Source organism: Pungitius pungitius, chromosome 3 (genome assembly GCF_949316345.1).
Source record: "Pungitius pungitius chromosome 3, fPunPun2.1, whole genome shotgun sequence".
Lineage (NCBI taxonomy): Eukaryota > Metazoa > Chordata > Actinopteri > Perciformes > Gasterosteidae > Pungitius > Pungitius pungitius.
In genome coordinates, this window is record NC_084902.1 from 14,075,802 (window position 1) to 14,101,412 (window position 25,611).

Sequence of the window (25,611 nt, forward strand, 5' to 3'; positions counted from 1 at the left end):
TTATGTATTAAGGGTGCAATTGGTATAATAAAAACTTATTCCTACAGAAGGATCTGCCGTTTTTTTTAATTCAAGAAAATGTGTTTGTTGATCACACACATATAATGGCAGACATACATGCAGCATGCGTTGCCAATTCACCTAGAGGTGGGCTATTAAGAAAAAATCAAATATTATAAACTTTTTGAACAAATACCTCAATATAAATAAGACAAGTATCTAGTCTCATTCCACATGATCGTTTTAACATTTTGATAATGCCCAGACCAACATTTACATTTTATTTTGAAAGTGGTAATCTGAAATGCCAATTTATATTTATGCAAGCTTGACGGGAGGAGCCAAGCGCACGGTCCTCCTCCTAAATTGCATCCTACAATTCAAGTGTGCACTAGAAAAAACATGATAAGAGGGATGTGAGGAGAGTGAACATTGGAAGTAAAACCTTATAGGCACATTACGGATTTTAGAATGGAAAAACTGGAGTTATTTTGAACAGTGGCAGCCGCAGGTGGAGTCTGTGTTTTTGTTGTAGTTTTTTCCTCACAATGCTTGAGAGATGGTTGTGGGTCGGTTGTCATTATTTCTTTGCTGCGGATACAAGGACTGGCAAGTTATCAGCATGAATTACCAGGGGAAGAAAAACTGATATCAATGATAAATTTGACTTTGGAGAGAGGACCATGGCGAAATGGAAGGGATTTGCACTGCTGTACTTTATGGCGGAGTTCTGGATCACTTCACAGCAGGTCCTGAGAATCGGTAAGTAGTACTAATTTTTTATATGCCATTATAGTCATTGTTCAATATTAACACTGCCACAATATACTTTTTTCAATATTAAGTCATATAATTACAAGACCTAGGATAAGGGCCAGTTTGAGATTAATAACATATTCTATCTTTCTTAAAGTATGTACAAAAAAATGCGTCATAATTTCATTTCCAATACACCACACTGGCCTTACTACTCAGAAGATCAATAAATAACTACAGTTTTTTAATAGAGAAAGCTAAAGTAGTACATCCAGGAATCATGTGGATGCTGTGCAAATATCTCACTGCATGGTAATTGTGCAGTTCAGTTGATTACATTCAAGCAATAGCAACTAAACTTGAAGAATCCCTATGTTCAGGATATAAACTGGACATACTCCCGTTACTGTATAACACATCATATTATCAGTACACTGTACATACAAGGGTTTGCCTATCTTATTCAATAGTAATCTTATAGTAGAAGGAAAAAATATATCTTCCCGAGACTTAACATTTTGATGTGACATTTCGTATCATTCCACAGTCAGTTTAATTGTTGGATTTATTTTCCCAATGGGTGTTAACTGATAGTCCACATGAAAAACATGAAAGTATGTACTTTTGGCATGATGATTTCCTTGGCACTGAGGAATGTGAAAATGATACAGAGCTGAAGAGTGTAGTGTGGACCCAACCCAACAATATCAGAAGTTGTTGCCATGACACCTATGAATGTGGATTTGACTCCAAAGTCTGTTAATCATTTGAGAGTTGACAGGAATTATGCTTTAAATTGTAATTAGACAGACACAGCACTCGATTTCTGATGGAACTTATTTTAAAGAGCTAACGTTGGCTGACCAATGAACAGGCTCTCCTCCTTTCCCATTGGCTATCATCCATTCCTCTATTGGGTTAGAAGATTGCATCATGAAAATGACTTTCACTCCTTCTGACTCTCTGCTCCTATATGAATACCCGGACCACTCAGTGCTTTTCTTAATTCCCTCTACATGTTAAGACTTTAACATTGAGACTTGTGCTGTTGCATAACATCGAAGACTAATAGGCCAGGGCCACCTCCCTGTTATAACAGTCCCGATCTGTTCTCTATGTTGTTAATCTCTCTAAATCATCTATCATTCTCAGTGTGCTCCTAATCTTTGTCATTCTTTTCATGACACATGAACCCACCATAATCTCCCCCATATGGCGTGGCTTCGTTCAATTAACATTTTTCTGTCTTGGCAAGTGCTGCCATCAGATTGTGACCAGGATCTTCCACTCTTTTCACTGGGGTTTGTAATAATGGTAAATCTTCTCCCTCAAGCCCTTAAACAACTAACAATAATCTTCTTAATGCAGAAAGTCTCTTCCTCAAATATGGTACTGAGGCGGCTACCAAATCTCATCGTTGCGGAGAGCACAGAAGCTTGTGGCTTTGATTCCACTCTATATTTGTTCAAGTCCGGATTTTCTTTGATATTCTTTCAATCTAAATGTTTTGTTTCATAGGTTGCAAACAGAGAAACCCCAGTGCTCCACATCAAACGGAGATATTAGACTGGTTAGCGCCTCCTCATTCATTCACAGCTTGGCAGGAACCCAGGATGGAGAGACGGGAGAAAGGGAAACACTACGTCATTGTGTTCCCCTGTCTTAAAAGACTCTCCTTCATGTGCTCATTGCACAGAGTCGCAAAATCGTAGATTATAATCAAAGCCTTCTAATCAGTTCCTTAATATCGACTTCATACTTTTAGCAATAAAAAAAGGTCCACTTAGCTACTTAAACCAGAACCCTGTCATTTCTTTGAGCCCTGAAAGAAGGAACAGACGTCTATAAAAAGCAATGCCTAAGGCTTTATCAGTATATGCCTGCAGCAAAGGCAAAATCTTTTGTTTTTGTGACCTCCCAGCATGCATCACCCCACAGCACTGTCTGGCCTATTAAAGATGTGAAGGAAGTTTTGTGATCTTGAAAATGATATTAGAAAGTAATTAATTGTAGCTATAGCAAGAACTCCCCTTCCATCATGCTTTACACAATGAATTAATCATAAAGCTTTGATCAGTAATAGTGAACTGCAATAATAAGCAAAAAGCTTTTAATTGGAGTTTGGCTTCAATATGCAGGTATTCACAGATTCAGTTCATTTAATTTAATTATATTTTAGAGACCAGGGAATGGATGATTGCATTGTTCTTTATGTAGGATTTTGAACATGGCGCAAAAGCCATCATCAATGTTTTGAGGCCAGAGAGCGGCTATTCCACTCCGGGTTCCCTCCAGGAGTCTGAGCTCCTAATCTTGGACGTTTGTATCCCAAATCTTATAATTTTACCCCACTCAGATCTCATTATCATAGGTTGGGATCTGAACACCTTCCACCCAGCTCCATCTTGGCCACCACAACCTGGTCCAATGCGCAGAGGATACTTATACTCCTTTAGGGCAAGCGACTTACTCCCAACCTCTGGGTAAAATTACTGTTTTTTTTCCAACGGAGAACCATGGTTTCAGACTTTAGTACTGACTCTCAACCCATCATAGTTCAAGTTCCCCAAACCCGACACTCACTTTCCCCCAAACTGTGCAATGCGATCTTGTCCTGACGAGGGACACGGCTGGAAATTGGCAATAACTGGAAATGCGTTTTACTCTCACTTCAAAGACCTAGGTATGCAACATCTGGTAGAAATATCTGTGGCAGAAATCTGTATTACTGCAGTACAGAAGTAAGCTTGTAATTCTTCTAACGGTCCACAAAACACTGGTCTGGATTGGCAAACTCTCAAGGATCCTGCAACAGCCTTAAGACAATCAGTCGTAGCCTACGTTACTAAAACTGTGAGACCTCAATAATTGGAGCACACTCTCTGGTCCCTCTTAACAACGTGGGAACCACCACCCCAGTTTACCAACCCACAAGCGCTGTCCCCCACCTCCACATGAAACTGAAGATGTGGTCAGCCAAGACAGCTTAATAATGTCAAGAGCCTTTAACATCTCAGAGCAAATCTCATCCACCCCAGGCGCTTTGCCACTGCAGACCTTTTATGGACTACCTCCGCGACTTCTGCCAGGTCTTCTGTGGATGTGGATTTCCTGCAGAGTCTCTGCTTCCTCTACGGAGGACCTGTTGGTCGGGTTTAAGAGATCCTCAAAGTGTGGTCCGTGGAGAACTCTGCCTTTCAACAATCATGACGGCTCCGTCTTTGGTTGCCGCCTACGACAAGCAGAGATGATCTCCACCTAACACACGACACTCAGGTTCCAAGTGCACAGCCTTAAAATATTCTAACACAGGTGGAAGTTGAAGACCTCACGGACTGGAGCCAATAAGGGAGTGTGCCATTGTATATTTCTCAGCATGAGTCCGGCCGAGGCCCCTGTCGAGGCGCTGCCAGCATATGTTGGTCCGGAGCTCGCCTCGCAGGTCTTGCTCCAACGAATCAATCATCTGGAAACTATTGTAAAGCTCAAATATAGTGAAAACATTGCATTGATCTAAGTGTGCAGACATCTCTTCTTACACATAGTGGCTTGAATGTCTGCCTGAACTGCAAAGGAACTCACTAAATGCCGCTGTGCAAATCAATTTAAACTCAATCTCTTGATAAAGAGAAATGATAAAGCCAGAGGTAGAGAACTCATTATTTTCCTGGTGATATACTCATCATGTTTTGTTGGGTCTTCTAAGTGAAAATGCATTCAAAAGATAAGACCGGTGCTTTTGACCCGCAGCTGTCAGCCATTGTAATATAGAAGCTTATTTCAAACCAATTATCCAGACATGAAGTGGAGTATTGTTGCTGCTTCACTCCAGTTGTCTGCTGGTCGTGATTATGACTGAGTGATTATAGCTGAGCTTTAGCACTCTGTTGCACATAACCAAGATAACAGATAGATCAATTATTTCAGACAGTGTATAATCACCTCAGGTGTATTAATATTGTGTGTTGTCAAGATCTACTTTGAACACCTTGAATATTTGTCAGAAGTATTTTTATTGATGTGGACCAACGTTGATTGCTTCTACCAGTGCTCGTCATGCTGAGCGAAAGACAATCTGCAATCACTCAAATTTAAGATCTGTTCTCAGGTGCGGAGGGAGTGAGGATAATTGTGGGCTTTCTTTTACCGAAGGAAGCTTCAACGGGAAAATGAAAAAACGAGCAGTACAAGAAAATAGATGTATTTGTCTTTTGCTGAAAATGAAAGTTAAAACAGTGCATATTTTGGCTGCATTTTCAGCTTTAGAATCAGGATTAATGCAAGTTCTTATGAGCGGGATTAGAGGTCAGCTATAAAAATGTAAATCAGAATATTTAAATAGCAGCAGCTATCTTTTGCCTTCTATTATCAAAAGCCCTGTTTTCGTATGTGGACAGAATGATTGATTGGAAATGATGCCGTGATACTGGGACTACTTTGTTGTCAAATCCTTACTAGATCGGGAGACCTTTGCTGTATCGACACCAAACTTAACTTTATATCTCCCTTTAGACACAAAACACATCAAAGACTGTGAGATGGAATGCATATAGGTAAATATGTATATATATATATATATATATATTTTTAAATGAATAAGGACTTTAACGGGACCTAGCAGCTGCCCTCTGTGCCTTGGTAACCACAATTAGGATTGGCACTTTCAAGCATGCTTTTAGTGACCAGGGAGTCCAGACAAGGCTTTCTCAGTTTGGGGTTTGAGGCTATGCTACACCAAAGAAAAAGGTCATTCACAATCAAGGTCTCAAGGGGAGCTTTTTAAAGGGCCTTTCTCCTTTCAAATCGATTACAATTTTCCAGGCAAGTCTTCAAACACTGTTAGCGAGTGTAATGACCTATTGCCATCTGCAGCCTCTGTATTGAAGTGAGGTCATTTGCAAACTATCGTAGCATCGAAATGGTTTCTTCACAATTTGTGTTCATGGTTGATTGATCAACAACTTTGAAAATAGCAGCGCTTTTAAAAGTACTTTCAGTTAGTTCGTTTTTTTTTAAGTTTGCACAGTATACATGATTTCATCACATCCCTCAAGGCTTTTAAATCATTTACATTTAAAAGGCTTGGGTGAAATCAACATGCAGCGGCATTTCCACCGGGGATGAGATCACACACAAGTGTGCACGCAGGTGGTGACAATCCAGGGACAATCCAACATTTTTCTGGCCTTAATCCTACTGCTCTGCATGCTGCGCTTTATGTAACTGGAATGTTTAACATTGTATGCGGAGCTGGGCCCGGTTGGAGGAATATATATACTCACAGGGCCAGCTATAGCATGCTAGAGGCGTCATCGCTGTGGAGCAGCGCAGTAGTTTAAGAGTAAACCCTGACACATTCCCCTCCCTGTGGTCCTGGCACACACAGTCGGATGAACGTGGTTGGGCTTAAAAGAGAAATGGATCTTGAAATTACATTTTGACACTTGAATTCGTCAGGGTTTATGGTCTTGTCCTCCGTAGTGTGAAATGTGAAATGACATTGTCAGACTGCGCTTACTGAAGGAGTTTTCTATAAAGAGGCGGATAAGGTAGCAGACAATAGAAAAAGAACATCGTTTGTGTCATTTTTTACTTCACAAAAGGGTTGTATTTGAGATTAAAGTTAGGCTATGTTGTAGTCTATATGTATCTGATAATCTTGAACCATTAATCAGAAATTGTTTGTTGAAATGCTAAGTTGAATAGTTGATTACGCAATTAACTGAAATGGTATCTTTTGTTATTATCTATTTTGAAGTACAACAAATAATCTGGTGATATACACCATTTGGAAATTTTGATGTTTATACATTTTCAAACTAATGAACATTTAATTGATGAAAATTGTTAGTTCCAGCCTTTAAGATTACACACACCAAAGTATATGGTTTCCACAACGGCATGTTAAACTTGGTTCATACTAATACTAAAAAAAATAATACTTTAGAGACAAACATGACAGGAAGTCCCTTTTTCCCTCTGATGATTTGTTTTAGCAAATAAAAATGTTAATGTAAATCCACCGAGACCTTCCAGTCGTTACTTCTCTCACTCTGCGAAATAAAAAGGACAAGCTTCTGAAGAGAGAGCGACACCTCAGAGGTTAGTTTGTTAAGGCTGTGATTTATGAATACAAGAATAACAAAAAAAGCAATGTTGGATTTTCACAGACTGACCACCAAATAAACCATCAAAGGGCAGAAGCACATCAAAGTTCCATATGCTGTCATGGGATTAATGAATCCTCTACATCTTCTATTAGAGAAACCAAATACTTAACAAATCAGTAAAAAAGTAACCTGTAGAGAAGAAAACAATCTATTTAGAGTATCAACGTTGTATTGGAAGAACGGCTTTAATAGTAACAGTGTTTTGGCAGCCTGAAAAGAAAAACTTTTTCCAATAAATTGCATTATATTTTGAGGCTTCACTATGAGTTACAATAAATCACAAACGGGCAGGTAGAAGTTTAAGAAGGATTCCATCAAAGGGGATTGCAAATTTAAAAAATATTAAAAAATATAACTTTGTGAGGTGAACAAGTGTCGCGGTTCATCTGTTGAAAATTCTGTTGCGAAGGACAGGGGAGACACAGACGGCACGGTATGTTTTTAAACGCCTGCCAAGATGATGTATTACTGGATAAGTCCCCACATACATTAGCTGAGAAGCTGCTCTATAAGGAAGCGACAGGGAGGCGTGTCTGCTTAGCCAAATCATCAGCTGGGGAAATGTAGGCCATGTAAATAGGGGGGGGGAGTCAGTAAAGGTCAAGCTTTTCTCTGAATGAGATTAAAATCCTGTCAAGTCAACCAGGTCCCTTAGTAGCATTATGTGGTCAAAGTAACATAGAACATTGGGCCATGTTATGCAACGGTCAGTATTCAGTTTTGGTAACCTTCAAATGCACCGATGGAGGTGAGCAACTAAACGGAGAAACGTCATTTGGTCAGAGGTTTGTTCTGGTACTTCTTCAGTGTGACATCATTCTCACGCCACCACTGTTTGTTCTCTTCTTCCAGGCGGCATCTTTGAGACGCTTGAGAATGAGCCCATTAGTGTTGAAGAACTGGCCTTTAAATTTGCTGTAACCAACATAAACCGGAACCGGACCTTAATGCCAAACACCACACTGACCTATGACATCCAGAGAATTAACCTTTTTGACAGTTTTGAGGCCTCGAGAAGAGGTAAGGACCATCTCATTTCATTTTCTTAATTCGTTGAAGAATCAATTAAAGAGACACTAGCGTCTACCCTGTTGGTCATTTGTTATTTTGCTCTCTCCACTTTGTGTTTCACTACTTCAGCCTGCGACCAGCTGGCTTTGGGCGTTGGGGCAGTCTTCGGCCCGTCTCACAGTTCATCCGTCAGTGCGGTGCAGTCTATTTGTAACGCCCTGGAGGTCCCTCACATCCAGACACGCTGGAAACACCCCTCAGTGGACAACAGAGACAGCTTCTACATCAACCTCTACCCGGAATACACCTCCATAAGCCGAGCTGTGCTGGAGATAGTGCAGTTCTACAAGTGGAAGGCGGTCACCGTTGTGTATGAAGATGCGACCGGTGAGTGCAACCGGTGAATAATACAAATGCTTTGACAGCCAAATGTGTAAAAACTCCTACAGTCTAATTACAGAATTTCGTATTTACGAAACATTCGGCCATGTGAAGGTATTTGGAAATTGGATCTGCGAAAACTACATTTGGTTGGAGCTGATTGTGCATTTTATAGAGGGGTGGAACATGGAGGCTTAAGTGTTTGTTGGTGGTAGGCAGGAGGAACCTCCACTGTTTTTACAGCATTATAATATGTATTTTGAACTGATTAATGAGAAGCAATGTGCAATGATTGCAGTAAGTAGTTGTTGTTGATTGCTGACTTCAACCATTATTTGCAACAAAAACTCATGGGAGCTTACGTTTTTGAACACCAAAAGAATACATGGTTTTATATAAATTTGAATATGTATATTTTTATATTTTTCTTAACCCGAGGAACCTCAATCTAACAAAAGAAGCAACAAATTCCCTGTGGGATAATACATGATTAATCCAAGGTTAGTGGAAAGACGAGTGTGGAAAGGGGGCAAGACTTTCTTCAAATATTAGTGTTTTAAAATGTAGAATTCATTCTAATTATTCAAGATGTTCCTCCAAAAGGCTCCTAAACAAGATGGTTTCTGTGCTACATTTATCATTCATTGTTATTCATTTTTCGTGATCCTTTTCTATAATTTATTTTTATTTGTTACTCCCCGTCTCCCCTAGTCATAAGTCAGGGAACATAATAGTTATGAAATTAAAGGGGTGCTCAAAAAATGTTCTCATTCTTTACTTGTCATATTGGTGTTCTCCTCTGACCTTTTGGTGTGTCTATTGTAAAGCTAACAGTTGATTTAGACTGCGTTTTGGACAGAAGAAATTCTCTCTATTCACAAATATCTTTTGGAGGAATTGACGAATAGCTTAATTCCAAAAATGTTTTTTTAAAATCCAATTATTATTATTTTTTGCAGCCTGCAACCATATATTTAGTTCATTGATTAACGTTGTAATTTGCCTTGCCTCCTATGCACAATGGTAAAACACTATAGGGTAGTTTAACCAACATACTTAACAGGTTTCTGACCAAAGCGCAATATAATACAGACCACATATTTAATGTTTTTAACAATTAGTCAAATTGACCTGCAAATGTATGCATGAATAAAAAAGGATGCCAGAGACAATGGTCTCAAATTTCCAATTTGTGTGGATGTTCCCTTCTGTTGCTGAGCTAACATCCTTGAAGCTAAAGCAAATACAGGATTAAAAACAAATCTTCAACGCTAGGTGGAGACGGAGTCGGATCAGTGGGTTAAGAAAATATGCTTGTGGCCCTCCTGTGGCTATAGTGAGTTATTGCAATGTCAAATTCGTTAAACTGGCATTAATAGCGATAACAGTTTAAGCTAGCACTTCCGTTTTCAGAAAAAAGAATTTAACTTGATAGAATCAGAAAGATTATTCGGTGAACGTAAGGTTACAGCTAAATGTTATTCAGTGAGGTTAATACTGACCAAATTTAGTGTTGTGCTGAAAAGTTTCTTCCTTTAAACAGATTATTTTCTTGAAGGATGAAATAGGGTTGCAAAGTCTGCCCTCTCGTGGTTGTAGTGGACTCACACTTTATACTAAGTGAAATACATCTTGTGGCTCGCTAGAGTGCTTGCTGCATGATGTAGTGCCTTTTTGCTCAGTATTACATGTTTTATTATGCAGCCTTACATTTGACGGTATGAATTTTAACTACGTATTTGACGGTGAACTCTATGTTACGATGTGGACATGATGCCAATTAACCCGAGTGTAATCGAGTTATTTTCTGCCCTCTTGTGGTCACAGCAAAGAACTGCAATTTTAAATTAGCCATATAAGCGTCAATGCCGGAAAAAAAGCGTGGTTCCACTTCTGGCCGGCTACTACAATAGGCCAGGGTCATAAAAATAAATTAACTAACAGAATTATTCATTAAATAATTGTTCTGATTTTTATTTTCAATGACAGAGACTTAAACCCTTTACCCCCCCAATAGGGCTAAGATACAGTTGTTTATTATAGCAAGCATAAGGTGCATAAAGGTGAAATTCAGCAGGTTTTTGGGGAGTTTCTGTCCATATTCTCAGATAATTGATTGCATTATTGGATGGATATAGTTACATTTTTTCAAACACAGTGAAATATGAACTGTTATTAATTTCATCCTCCACACCATTAGCTTTTGTTTGGAGTGACACCAGAGGGTGGCTTTGTTGTAAATGTGATTGTTGAGCATAACAATGGTCTTCTTGACTTTCAATTAAAGGACTGATACGTTTGCAAGAGCTGATCAAAGCTCCATCCAGATACAGCATTAAAATCAAGATCCGCCAGCTGCCAACAGGAAGTAAAGATGCCCGTCCTCTGTTGAAAGAGATGAAGAAGGGGAAGGAGTTCTTTGTCATTTTTGACTGCTCCTACCAAACATCGGCCGATGTTCTGAAGCAGGTGAACAACAAACCTCCACCAGCATGAAGTCTACACTAGGCAGTCTGCATTACCCTGAGGATTTAACAAATAACTTCACACCCAAAATGTTCTGTCAGGAATTCCATTTGAATCCTTCAGTCGAGAGGGCAGTCTGGTTTATGTTGGAGCTTCTGCATTGCTTTGGTTTAATATTCACTTGTGCAGGATTAGTCGCATTCTATCCTCTTCAGAAATCCAATGATCATTTTCCAAATTTAAGCACAGCCTTTTTTAAAACCTAGAAATACACATTAAGAAACTGAAGATTGATTGAAAACACTAAGCTAATGTAGGAGTGAAACTGTGTTGTGAGAGGATGAAGTGATGGAGAGAAGAAGAGGAGAGGAGCTTGATGATGAGGCTCGAGGGCTGCTGTGAGAACTGGACCCAGTGTTACGGTTATGAGGAAAACCCAAAACGTGTTGGACTGACTTATTTCCTGATCATACACCCACGTCGCTTACACTCACATTACCAACTCACTTGGATACTTGTTAATGGAAACCAAGCAAACTTTACTAAATGAGGCCATTCAGAAAATGGGTGATTTGCAATTTGCAAGGGTCTCTTTGCAACAGATGTGGTTGGATCATGTCAGCAAAAGAACAAATCATTTATAGTCTCTGCCTGGGGAGAGATGTGAAATGATGGTCTCTCATTCTGTTTAGATCTTGTCCATGGGGATGATGACTGAATATTACCACTTCTTCTTCACCACGCTGGTAAGAATCCTTTTTTCGAGTCACATTTCTGAAATTTCTGCAGCTCAAGAACAAAGAATGTGTAATTTTAAAAAGATTGCACAAGAACCTTGACTCACGAGTGTCTCCGCGAAATAGGCATGAAAAACATAATGGATATAACAACACAGTTCTATTGTATAGTCTTAGACGTGCATATTAATCCAGTGATTCTGTTATACAGAGATCATGCAGATTAACTCAAACATCTGTGGTTTGTTTTATAATAAGATTGCTGAATGTTTTCAGTTCTCTTGGTATAAATCCATGGTAAATTGTCCTGTTGTCATTGCTGAATAGCTCACATCTACAATTGAGGTATTTCTGAAGGATCCCTGTTAACCCTACAGGACCTATTCTCCTTGGACTTGGAGCCGTACCGCTACAGCGGGGTCAACATGACGGGGTTCAGACTGCTCAACATAGACAATCCACAGGTGTCCTCGGTGGTAGAGAGGTGGGCCATGGAGCGACTGCAGGCTCCCTCCAAAGTAGAGACTGGAATGATGGAGGGGATGATGACAGTGAGTGACTTTACTTTCCTCCCGTCATTCTGCATGCAAAAGGTCCACCGGGTGATGGATTTGGGATTCTTCATATAGCCTACTGAAAGCAACATGCTTAACCGGTTGAAGAAGGACAGTTCGTTCTATGAAATGTTAAACATTAAATGGAAAATCTATGGACAGCGGAAGCTTTTCAGCTGAGCTCGGTTGAGAACAATCTGTTTGTCTACAGCCAAGTTGATTGAAGGAATAAAGTATAGAGACATAATCACTCTGATGTTATATGAACACTTTGGGACTATTTTGTGAAGCTGCCAAAGGTCGTTATAAAGGTTTAATCTGAGCGCCTCCCCACCCACACGTCAGAAGACAGCAGTCCACCACGTTGCTCTCTGTTAGTGTGTACCGTCAAAATTGTGGCTAACTTTGGCTCCTATTTGATTGCAATCTGTGCAGTTTGTAAAAGTCGGGCTGCTTTGTAACAACCAAGTGTTGCTGTGCATCAGCAGTCCTTATGTGATAAGCGCACATCCGGATTCCTGCTGATGGATGCTTTCTCTTTCAGACAGAAGCAGCTCTGATGTACGATGCCGTCTACATGGTGGCTGCTGCCTCGCAACGGGCCTCCCAAATCACCGTCAGCTCCCTTCAGTGCCACCGCCATAAACCCTGGCGCTTCGGATCACGCTTCATTAGCATGCTCAAAGACGTGAGTTTGGTTTATGAATGTGTGACAGCCGCTCCTCTTCCCCCGACCATCCATTTCACAGCCTGCTACCTTTAATTCATTTTTTCTGGCTGCAGGAGCAGAGAGAATAGAGTTAGGAGATCTGATGTCATGAACAAGGAATATTTCTGCAAAGAGCATATTATAAATGTTTCATGTTCGATATGTCGGGGGTTTATTAGATAAGTTGATGAGAGCTGTCACTTTTTTATACAGGGAAAATAGGCTTGGATAATAGGATGAGGATGAATATGATTTACTGAACATATTCTTCTCATTCTAAAATATATTTGTTATGATCATCATAGTTTTGAGTTTGAAGGATGCTGCAGGAAAATGTATCCTGTAGTTAAAATCCTGTTAAAACTCAAATTAAAAAAATATGATTTGAATAGTCTCTCTTGTAATGTTATAGTTTCTAATTAGATGTTTATTTGACAAAGGAGCGTTTCTATTTCAATGCTACAGAGTCCAGAGAGCAGGTTGTTAGCAAACTAACGTTTGAGCTGTATATTGAACAGGTGTTGTGACAATTTGATTCTGTTTCACTTTATGAAGAACATGGAAACTTTGTAGTTGGTCCATCACCCTGAGCATCATGCCGATGCTTATTTAATTGGTAATCATTGTGTGGTAATTCTGTTGATAGTTACCTGCCAAGTCAAATGTGTTACTTATGTAAAAGATATCTTACATCAACATGTATTTCAATGATAAAATGCTGCCTTTGTTTTCTGTGTTCACGAGCGTTTCATTTGTAGGGCTGATAGTGCTCCTGTGAATTCGTGCCAACGTTTGACTTGTTATGCAATGCGTTACATGGATTTTCTATGATCCTTCTTCGTACTTTGGTTACAGTGTGGTTGATAGGTATGGTTGATTTAAGTCTGCACTATATTACCACACAATAATAATATAACTTTGACAAACGATCGAATCAGACATGATGTTCACTGTGGTGGATAACTTACAGAAAGTGACAGAAATATACAGGAAGTTAGGCGGCAGGAGGTGAACTTGATGCTGTACAGATAGTAGTGGATGGGGCATCTGTGACAAAAGGTTATTTTAGGTGCCTCTGGGCGAGTCATTGAATCGAGGAGTGCTGCTCTGTGACTCACGCTGCACTTTGCTCGCGTTGAGGAGGGAAGGTGAAAATTAAATTTCCCCTGCAGGAGTCAAGGCTGTATCACGTATTTAATATTAATAGTTACGTTCGGCAGAGAAAGCTTCATGCAAAACTCACAGCTCCAGATACCACGGTTCAGCTTTGTGCATTTGGAGTATTTTCCTAAATCTACCAATAAACATGCAGAGCATGTTTTCGGTATGGAGGAGTAAAAAAGAGGTTTGTTCTCATTATGACACTGGCGGCCATCGTGGTACACACATGGATAATCAGTGAGGTTTCAGCATTCATTCTTTTTTCCTCTGGATTCTCCAATCTGAGAAGATCCATGTCATCACTACAGCATGTACAGTAATGACACCAACACATGGTCAAGACAGAGACACTTTTGATTGGTGAGGATTTAAAAAGAGACTTAATGACATGACTCAATCTGGATTTAGGGGTTGAGTGGGCCTCACAGATGTGTGCGATAAGACTGTGTGAAGCGGTCTAATCAAAGCTCAACTTTACCAAATGATACCCGGTAACCTTCTATCGATGCAGAAGATCTTTGCATTAGAAACAGACGTCAGTAAGTTTCAAGTTTAATCTTTAATTTAGCTTTATGTGTGTACGTGTGTGTGTGTGTGTGTGTGTGTGTGCATTGCCACATACCACATGGTGCCAACAATGAAGGTTAAGGATGCATTTGTTTCGTGTTCCAGTAGATTAAATATAATGATTTTCAAATACACCTGACTGATGTAAGTTGATGTAAGTTGATACACCTGTAATTGATTCATAACTCAAAATCCTTCAGGTTTATATTGTGGGAGAGTAGAAAGAAAGTGTTCTGTAGAATCTAAGGAATGGTAGTACACCTACCCAGATAATTAAATTACAATATGCAGAAGTCAATCTTAAAATCTAACATATCCCCCAGTAATTTATTCATTCTGGGACTTTCAATGGGATGTGTGTTGGTTTAAAGGTTTGCCTGCACCGTGTGTTCAATGGCATTTGGTTTGTGTAACTATAAGCACGCCCAATCATTTCTAGTTCTGAGAGCACACACACCGTGTTTCAACAACAAAGACAAAAAAGATAAACAAGTGAGACAGCTGTACCTCCTTTATTTCCCAAATGTATTTGGCTATTATTAACACCAGCCTCTGTTCTTTGGAAAAAACAAAGCGCTATGTCCATTTCCAAATATAACATAACACCATGTCACTGTAACCCTTGCTCTCCACAGGCCATATTGTAATTGGTTTCAGAAACTAGAAGTACTTTCTTCTTAAAAACACCATCCGACTCTTGTGTTTATGCAGAACTGCTTACAACCGGTTGTAGATTATCAGTTTGTCAGTGGCTGTATGTGAATGAGGCAACAGTAGCATGTTTTTGTTTTCATCAATATGTGATTAGACTATTTACCATTGAGATGCAATGCAACAGTCCTTAATAGGAACATGGGAAGGTTTGATATGCATATATCAAATCATTATTATTTACGTATAAATATGAATATGTAAAGGGAGGGTGAGGGATTTATTGTCTTATAGAGTGAAGTGCTCTTTTAATTATATTTTCTATTTCTATTTTCAGTCCACTGTGATTCACAGCCAGTTGCAAATCAAACCTTGAAAAGCCTGGGGCTGTACTGATTTCGTCCCATAAAACGTGGCTGCTCAGCCGCACCTCCTGCATATTAGAGATGCAGATCATTTCTCTAAGCCCTCTGTAACAGAGATTTAACCTGACTGCTATTCAGCTCAGCTCACTTCATTATCAACTAGATTCAAATATCTCTGAGCTGTGCTGCCCACCCACTGATCTCCACTGAGACAGAGGCCAGGCTACATCACTGTCCAGCATGTAATATTCTCAGAGGTACTTAATATTTCCACTGAGGATCCAGCCAATGCAAAAATGTCAATTAAGATGCAGTTTGCCTCTGTCAGTGTTTTGCACTTTGTGTTTATTCAATTATTCATTATTTGTGAACTGTCTTAATTTTTCTGCTGGATTTTCCTTGTATGTATGTCAGTAGAAAAATTAGGGCCTTCATTGTTGTTGTTTTTTGGTTCTGTGTTTTTAACAGGCACAATGGAACGGCTTGACAGGACAAATAGTCATAAACAAGACAGATGGCCTGCGGAAAGAATTTGATTTAGATGTCATCAGCCTAAAGGAAGATGGCCTGGAGAAGGTGAACTATGAGCCATGTCTATATTGTCAGTACATGCTGTAGTTGTAGACATCAAGTAGAGATGAGCAGAGTAGGAGTACTGATATTCACTGTTGATATTCACAGGCAGAAAGATGACGTGTCATACGCCATGCCGTGTTTTGAGTGCAAAAATGCTATTGACAGAAGTCATCAAGTGTTTTGACACAGCTGTTGGTAGCTGTGAGTTCAAGTCAAACGTTTGTTTATTTATTCAGTTGAATACTTTGACAATGCTGCTCCTAACTCACTGTTTTCCTCTTTAAGTTCAGAGCACTGTGATTAAAATGCCTTTTCTTTATTATTTCTGCAAGACAATCGCGGGCACCAACCGCCTCAATAAAGTGTGGAAAAAGGTCTGTACTTTAGCTGCCTTGGCAGACTGAAGGAATATTGACACCATTTATTAATCTAGCTCACTTGCTGTCCCTGTGATGTCTCCCTTTATTTAAAAAAGCTGTAGGTGCTGATGGAACGTGCCATTTCAAGTTTTATATTCCCTTTTTCCCCTACCACTCCCTTAAATCTGTTTGTGCGTCCACTGTAATTTGTCTGCTTCTAAGTTGATGTTTTTTTCCTCTCTTTTTCCCTCCAAATTGTGATAATGTGAAGGGAACTTAGGATACTATGGATCTTGGAGTGTGGTTATTTGAATATATTATCACTTACAGATTGGCGTCTGGAACTCACAAACAGGCCTTAATTTAACAGAAAGCAACAGGGACTCAACCACAAATGTGACTGACTCAATGGCCAACAGAACCCTCATTGTCACAACTATTCTGGTATGAACTAAAGAAATTATCAAGCAGCATTTGAGAAGGAATGTGCTGATGAAACCAATTGAGTGTTTTTTGTATTGTCTTATTCCAGGAAAATCCTTACGTCATGTATAAGAAATCTGATAAGCCTTTGTATGGAAATGATCGCTTTGAGGGCTACTGTCTCGACCTCCTCAAAGAGCTTTCCAACATATTGGGCTTCTCGTATGAGGTAAAGCTGGTGACTGATGGCAAATATGGAGCTCAGAATGACAAGGGGGAGTGGAACGGCATGGTGCGAGAACTAATTGACCACGTGAGTACCGATCAATATTATAGGCTAGAGTATCAGGGGAATGGTCCATCTTTAACTGATATTCTGCGTGGTGTTTTTCTTCTTCTGTGTCAGGTGGCCGACCTCGCAGTGGCCCCACTCACTATCACATATGTGAGGGAAAAGGTGATAGACTTCTCCAAGCCCTTCATGACACTGGGGATCAGCATCCTTTACCACAAACCCAATGGCACCAATCCAGGAGTGTTCTCCTTCCTCAACCCACTGTCTCCTGATATCTGGATGTATGTGCTGCTGGCGTGCCTCGGCGTCAGCTGCGTGCTGTTTGTAATTGCCAGGTAAAAGCTTGAAGCAATTTCTAATAATTGGGACAAACCGCCATTCAGTTGGGCTGCAACGAGGACCAAAGGTTATATTGCACAGTGCTGCAGTAACACGACACAGCAATGTTTCTATGTTTCAGAAATGATTCAGTGATTTCCGCTTGTTTCCTCTAAGCTAGTAAAATGACAATGGAAATTGGGGTTAATGCAGGTAAAGATGAGTAAAAATCAGCCTGGTCCAGAAGCATAGAACTTGGTGTGTTAATGTTATTTTATTTACAAGAATAATTGTGATTTTTTTTCTTCTTCAGGTTCACTCCGTATGAGTGGTACAACCCTCACCCCTGCAACCCAGACTCAGATGTGGTTGAAAACAACTTCACTCTAATAAACAGTGTGTGGTTTGGAGTTGGAGCACTTATGCAGCAAGGTATTGGCCCACTCTACTGCAATTATTATAGTGTTATGTCATCACGGTGTTTGATCATACCTGGAGATAGTTTACCTTGCGTAGAGCACACTCTTCCATCACCTTCCTAATATCTGTTTCTAATGTACCTTGCGTTGTCCTACAGGATCCGAACTGATGCCTAAAGCCCTCTCCACGAGGATAGTTGGTGGAATATGGTGGTTCTTTACCTTGATCATAATCTCCTCCTACACTGCCAACTTGGCTGCCTTCCTCACTGTGGAGAGAATGGACTCACCAATCGACTCCGCAGATGATTTGGCCAAGCAAACCAAAATAGAGTACGGTGCTGTGAGAGATGGCTCCACCATGACCTTTTTTAAGGTAATTTCATTTTCATAAACCTGACGTTTTGCTCATCAGTCATTATGGTAACACCGTAGTGTTAAAGGTTTGTCACTGTGACATTTCCTCATTCAAATCAATTTAGCTTGTAGGATAACAAATGTGTCTGAATGTAAAGCGACGATGGGCGGATTTGTAACATCCCATCTCTCCTGCCATGCACCAGGATAATTGCTCCAGTCAGCAAAAAGTCTCCTTTCATTGGAAATATTAGAAACAAGCTTCAACCACTGAGAATGTGTCAATAGCATCCACTTTCTGTAAACCTCTGTGGTTTTAATGTTGTTTGTTGCGCTGACCATCGGGGCCCATTGTTTTAAACGTCCATTAATTCTGATTCAACAGAAATCCAAGATCTCAACTTATGAGAAAATGTGGGCATTCATGAGCAGTAGAAAAAACACGGCTTTGGTCAAAAACAACCGGGAGGGGATTCAGAGGGTTCTCACCACAGACTACGCTCTTCTGATGGAGTCAACCAGCATTGAGTACATCAGCCAGCGTAACTGCAACCTCACACAGATTGGAGGCTTGATAGACTCAAAGGGCTACGGAGTGGGAACCCCGATTGGTAAGAAAGATGAGCAACCAACTACACAGTAACAAAGATTACCAATCAGTACCACAGATATGTACTGAGCGGCAAACCCGGAGTTCATGAGGCTTGTTTGTCCCGCTCCAGGCTCCCCTTACAGAGACAAGATCACTATCGCCATCCTGCAGCTTCAGGAGGAAGGAAAGCTGCACATGATGAAGGAGAAATGGTGGAGAGGGAACGGCTGCCCAGAGGAGGACAGCAAGGAGGCCAGTGCTCTGGGAGTGGAGAACATAGGGGGGATCTTTATTGTCCTGGCAGCTGGATTGGTCCTCTCAGTGTTCGTAGCTATCGGAGAGTTTATTTACAAATCCAGAAAGAACTTGGACATTGAGGAGGTGAGTGTTGGTCAGTGTGAATGGCACAACAAGTATTAATTCACCAGGGGACTCGATTGAGGGCTGTCAGGAGGCGTGCTACACATTCCTGTTGTCATTGTTGTCTTCAGAGGACTACAGCTATCACAGGGCCAACTAAAGTCTCGACATGTTGGACGCATTGTAACAATCAAAACAGAAATAGTTCTTAGCGTAAACGTAAAGTGTTTTTGTTGCTTTGACATGAAGAATGAACAATTTAGTATTAATTGGAATTATACATTTTGAACTATTTTTATGACGACAGATGGCATCTTGACACTTGGCCTTGCTGTTTTTTGTTGCAAAGAACTGTATCCTTGTTTTGTGCTACACAAAGAGAAGACATTGTCATACCATGCGGGTAAGTAATGGTAAGTGTATCTTTTGAGGCATATTTCTCATGTTAATTTCAACAACTGCAGTAAGATCTTTGCAATTTTCATATTTATAGCGCACAGAAACTTTTAGATGAAAGTACTTCTGACCTTTTTTGTATGTACTTGTGTATTTAAATAACAAAATCTTGATCAATTTAAGGGTGGTTGTTTCCACTTTGTTTATCAATGAGTGTATCCACAAATTTGTATTCAAGTCACATGACACTCAGGCCATCTGTTGCTAACTGTCTATACCTTTTTCTGTTTGCTTTTTTATCATGTGAAGTTCATAAACATGCATGTATATGTTTTGTCAGGCTGGAATTGTTTCATTATGACTAAAGTTACTGTATGCGAGAACATTGCATTAACTTTTTATTTCTGGTTGTTTTGGTTTTGATTGCTCCCTGTCTCTGCATGCACAACCTTTCCTTTACTGTATGCAGAAGTTGTATAATTGTGATCATTTGTTATCACAACTTTATTCATGAAGCGTTTGAGTTACATCCAGAAAACCTTAGTTAAACTAGAATGTCTTTCAAATTACGGCTGTACCATTTTGAATATTTGATTTGTTTTGATACTTTTGAGTTTTCTTTTTTTATCTGTTTCTGGGGAACAGTTTTCATGAGTCTCACGGTATCAGAGAACAGTGGTTATGATTTAAGTAACCGCAGGTTTACTTACATATTACACTGCAGATCACCACAGTCTTATTTTTGTTATACATAGATGTTGCTTGCAAGTACTTCACTGATTAACCGACTATAATTAATTCACAAATGCCCATCCTCCGTGGTATAGAGCGGTGTGTGGACCACTTGAAAACAACGAGTTAAACTGCTTTGCACAGGAAGGCCAAACAATCCAAAATGTAGAGAGATGGCGTGTGGACATTTAATTGTGGACTGTAAAATGCCACTGACTCAGCAGGAGCTTCTTGCTCCTCTAAATCACCCTACTCTCTGCCTGCTTTCAGGTCCAACCGGATCCATAATCACCTTACTCGGGCTAAGGCTTGCACAAAACCTCCTCATTATGTGGTAGATTTTTTACACTCCTGTTTTACAGGTGGACACGGCTTGTCACGCAATATCCTACAGATTTCATTCTTTCCCCAAATCTGACAAGACTACTGAATGTAGTGTGTTTTGTCTCTGCATTGTGGGTTTGGCATCACATGAAGAATGATGTGACTGAATATTAGGTTAGAAGTCATTATTCCTATGAAAGAGTAGACATGAGTGGGAATCATAAACAACAATTATGGTTGGTTGGTGCTTATTATATATTGAGATTCCTTGCATCATACATTCATGCACACAATTACATCGCAGTTTTGATCATCGAATTTGTGTCACTGGAGGTTTGAGTGTTTCTGGACACAGATTAAGTCTACGGTTTAATTTCAACTGTTTAACAGAGTTTGAATGGATGTTAACCATGTATGTCCTTAGACACACACATGAGCCATTTCACATTAAATCAGGTACCGTCTAGTGCAGGTTTGAACTATTCGAGTATTTTGACATGCAAAACAGACCTACTTATAAGAGTTGGCACCTGTCACTGGCATTACGTATTTTTGAATTGTTTTAATTTTAAGGTTGTTTTCACTGATGTATGAATAAAGATGAATCCCATATCCTTGTTTAAAATGTTATTTTAAATTGTGCATTAAGCAGAACCTTCAATAATCAGCACAAGTGCTTCAACTGAGTTACCCAATGTGAAATGGTCATCTTTTGAATCCCTTTGTCAACATGTTTTGGTATTCCACTGGTTTGAATCAGCAGGATGAAAATTGTTCTGTTAATGTTTGAAGGATGTCAATAATGATACAGGCAACATTGGAATTTAATCGTACTGGGTTTCCATTGCTTTATTAACACCAGCAAACATCAAATGCACAAATAACCTACCCTGTACGACTTTTTAAAATGATTTCTGCAGTGCTTAAAAGAAAAATGAGAAAATCTAAATTGCAAAGTCAGTTAAAAATCAATATAAATTTTGCTTTCAAAGTTAGTTTTTGCATTTGATGAATTCCCACAATTTTTTGCATGACTGGTTAAACAGTTGTACTTTGATAATGATAGCTCCTGTACTGAGAGACGTCAGATCCCTACATAGTGTCAGAAAAGTAATACGGTGAGGACTTCTAAAACAAGAAGGCAAGTGTGAATGTAATCTGTCATGGTATGTCGAACCATCTGTTTTTTAATCTGAGGTTTGCAGGGCAGGGTGCTTGATAGTCAGGGTTAGAATGCCTCCTGGTCTCTTTTCTTTCTGTGGGAGATTATAGTATTATGGTTCTCATTTATATAATTCTGTCAATAGGACACAGCCCCCTTCTTGGTGCTACCCCCAAAATGAAGTTCATAGTGACTGCAGAATGTAATAAGATACGGGTCCCTCTGAGAACATTTGGGTTCATTGAATGTTTTCTTAACATTATCTGGAGAAAATGTAACTTGAAGGTTCACTGTAGGTCTTTTCAAAACTTTCTGGGAGTTCGTTAAGAATCCTCAGGGACTTATGCTTTCCTGACACTTCAGGGATTGATCCTTGTAGGTTCTATTTTACCTGAAGATTGAGAAAACCTTTAGCGAGAACCCCCTCTGAAGGAAACATTTCCTCAAATATTTGGGAATATTTACAAATAAGACACTCTCTTTTGGCAAATTCTCTATTTTCTAAAATGTCATAAAAATATGAAAGGTTCTCTGGAGGAAATGCTCCCTTCAGATACAGCAGCTCAATTGCTTACACGCTTCATGTTGTGTTTCAAGAAGGTCATGGACTTTACTGTTTCATGTATTATACACCTATTGTGTACTTTTGACCCCTACTTTTAAGTTTGACCCCTGTTACAGAGACTAAAATGCAATAGATTTCCTCTCATTATTCCAGCATTGAAGAGTTCATTTCGGATGTCACTGCAGTGCTACTATTTATATCTACATATGTTTTCCTTGCAGTACATATTTCGCTGACGTTCCAACAATTTGATTGTGTGCTTAGTTACTAATGTCAGTATCATGAAAAAATTTGATACGGACATGATGATATTCATCTGTGGTCAGCGAAAAAGGCCAGAAAGAGTGCCATGCTAAATAGTGTTTGTCAATTTTATTAGCATTATTAATCTCTAATCTCTGCTTTAGCAACTTTGCAAGGAAGCTAACTTCCAGATGTTTTAATTTTTCATCCCTGTTTTTTGCCCTTGCCTTCTGTTTCCTAATCCCTGCTGCCCGTGTACTGTGTAGTCTGTCTCTCAGGGGATAATGAATGGACTTATTGAGAAAAGTAGGTAAAAGGGATGAACGTAACCCATCCAGCTATCACCTTTAAATGCTTATCCTCCGCAGAGGGCGTGGTCCTGGAGTCAATCACGGGGCTAACACACAGATACAAACCACCATTCACAATCACACCTACGGGCAATGTACAGTGAGCAGTTAACCTGACATGCATGTCTCGGGACTGTGGGAGGAACAAACCCCACACTAACACGGGAGGAAATGCCAACTCCGCCGCACAGAAGGGCCATGGCTGAACACAGGGAACGGGCAGTCTTACATATATAACATATGTAATCCTTTTGGAAAAGAGATAATGTATTATGTGACCAAACCAAACATATAAAAAATGGTAATATTATTTACAGTAATCTGAGCCAATTCACACGGACAATATTCCATTTGGATTAATAGGAAAACCCCTTCAATAAGAGAAACAAATCAAGAGGGAGGGAAGAGAACTGACAAATAGTGAGAGATCTTCATCTAGATTTTAGATAAAAACCGAAATACAAGCTCTGACACGGAAGATATATCAAGACAGATACAGAGTTCAAGGGGGCTTTGCATTAATCTCACGTTGTAATGACAGTTTAAGGTTTTGGTATTCTGATGAATTCCAGGATTGGACTTAAACTGCTTTCATTTTGTTTGCTGGTCTTTAATCTTCTAACCCTGCGTTCTTAATCAGAACTCAGAGCAGGTTTTTAATCTTGCATGAATGAGGCCGCGGATTATGGGCCTGTGACCTTGCCATGCAGTACAGCTGCTTCCTCCTCAAATCAAGTTTCTCTTCCTGTGTAGCTCGCAAAAGAGGATCATCTGACTTTTTGCACTACAATGCTGCAAAAACCAAACCGTGAATAAAAGATGTAACAACTGGGGGAGAATCCTAATTTCTGAGAGTGTAATTCAGGCAAAAAACGCTCCAATTCATGACGATTTGGTATTTGAAGGTGATGGCAGATGTGATAACCATTTACTTGAGGATATTCTACAGATGTGTGTCATGATATCTAGTCTCTGTGGCATTTCATCATGTAATCCTTTTGACTTAGACACAACACCACTTTTTGAGGCTTTGTTTTTCAGTAAGTTTTAAAGGTTGCCTGTGTAATTACCATTTTTACCCTGAGGTAAAAATGCTCAAGAACACAATGTCCCAAAGTGCTAGAGTTGCAAAAAAAGGACAGAGTGGCAAAAAAAGGACAAAAAATTGTCAAGGCAATTGTTATAATAAGAAAAAACATCTTGAACAAATAGCTTCCTTAATGTTAAAAGGGCCTTTGTAAAATGGCTGTTCTGTTTAATAATCGTTTAGTTTTACCAAGCAGGATCCAAGCTTTTCTTTTTAGAGCTCTGTGAATCCTATCAACCTAAAAAGTTTGAGCAATTGTTATCCTGGTTTGCGTTTTTACCTCAAGGATTGATTTCCACATTGTCCATCTCAGGCCATTAGATAAAGTAGGTCTACAGACACAGAAAACAATCAAAATCAAAATGAATCTTCAGTTGTACCACGATGTTGTGATGTATTCTGCTCGAACATGGTTCTTTGAAAGCGATGTGTCGATTTGTTTGCATTACAGTGCTATTCATTCTACAAATAAAGGTACCTTATTTACAACTAGCAGATAGAACAACAGGTGGCTCATAGTGAATAAGTAACCATCACGCTCAATTAAACCCTTTCCTTGGTTTCCTTGGTACCTGAAATGGTTTACATGTGTATTGTTGTGTTAATAACAATGCTCTTCAAAGTCTGCATAAGAACTGGGCTGCTGTGATGAAAAAGAGGAATGATATAAGAAAACGTGAAACCTTTTTTATTTTATAAGATAAAGACGATTGTTTCCATGAAAGCTCATTGAAAAAAATCCCAGCCTGTATGGCATGCTAGTCTGAATCCCTTGTTTCTTGTTTATCTGTTTATCTGATTAATGTGCGCGCAACACTTTAGCGTGATAGAAGGTAACCTGCCAGCCTAAACACCACCATCTATTGGTACCAAAAGCATCTGTAGCAATACTTCTATATGACCACCTGCACATGTGGTCTCATTTATAGGCAAGTGAAGAATATCTGCAGCAGTGAAGGCAGCATGTAAGCCCACACAAACAGTATATCATTGTTTAAATGAAAAACCCAACGATTTATGGTATAAGAAATACAAAGGATTAAATATTGCATTTTATTTTTTCCACTGGACTAGTTCTGAAGGTTTGTTCCTTCCGTCTACACACTAAGCCTTTTAACTGGGTTGGCACTTCTGGGTTGCAGGGATTATGGCTACCATGCACACTTAACTTTATCCAATTTCTAGTCTGCAGAGTGTCTTGATCCAGTCACTCTTTGCACAGTGTGGGTCCTTTCTGAGTATCCCTTTAAATTCCACTCTTCAGTCTCATCTATATTCCTCCTAATGATTCCATGTAGTCCTGTAGATCACAATACAGACACCTGCTCCTTTCAAACAGCAAAGTACGAGCAGTAATATTACCCAAAGGCATTTCCACTATCAGTCAGTTATACTTGAAAACTTTTTTCATTACAAGTTTAGAAAACCTCGTCCTCTTAGTCCAGTCATTTTGTGCTACCCATTTAGAGCTTTGGCCCAACTTTCTGTTAAGTTTTGTTATTTTGATTATGCCATGCCCTCCATT

The 25,611-nt window shown here is 39.5% G+C and overlaps 1 protein-coding gene across 2 annotated transcripts; it reads left to right on the forward strand.

The window, feature by feature from the left end:
- The first annotated feature begins 390 nt into the window (after window positions 1-390).
- LOC119218973 (glutamate receptor ionotropic, kainate 1) lies at window positions 391-21,291 on the forward strand. Of its 2 annotated transcripts, XM_037473801.2 has the most exons (16): window positions 391-762; window positions 7,779-7,946; window positions 8,067-8,324; window positions 10,606-10,787; window positions 11,477-11,530; window positions 11,899-12,072; window positions 12,620-12,763; window positions 15,997-16,104; window positions 16,437-16,478; window positions 16,794-16,907; window positions 16,996-17,199; window positions 17,293-17,516; window positions 17,813-17,931; window positions 18,077-18,294; window positions 18,661-18,886; window positions 18,998-21,291. In XM_037473801.2, exons 1-16 carry the CDS (start codon window positions 684-686, stop codon window positions 19,285-19,287), a joined length of 2,604 nt encoding a protein of 867 aa, XP_037329698.1. In that variant the 5' UTR covers window positions 391-683; the 3' UTR covers window positions 19,288-21,291. The 2 variants fall into 2 exon arrangements, with proteins under 2 accessions (XP_037329698.1, XP_037329707.1); XM_037473810.2 differs by lacking the exon at window positions 16,437-16,478.
- Window positions 21,292-25,611: the final 4,320 nt, after the last annotated feature.

Coding starts and splice junctions, on each gene's coding strand:
- LOC119218973 (XM_037473801.2), top strand. CDS start 684: ATGGCGAAATGGAAGGGATTTGCACTGCTGTACTTTATGGCGGAGTTC. Junction 763..7,778: donor ACAGCAGGTCCTGAGAATCG/GTAAGTAGTACT, acceptor CTCTTCTTCCAG/GCGGCATCTTTGAGACGCTT. Junction 17,200..17,292: donor TGCGAGAACTAATTGACCAC/GTGAGTACCGAT, acceptor CTTCTGTGTCAG/GTGGCCGACCTCGCAGTGGC.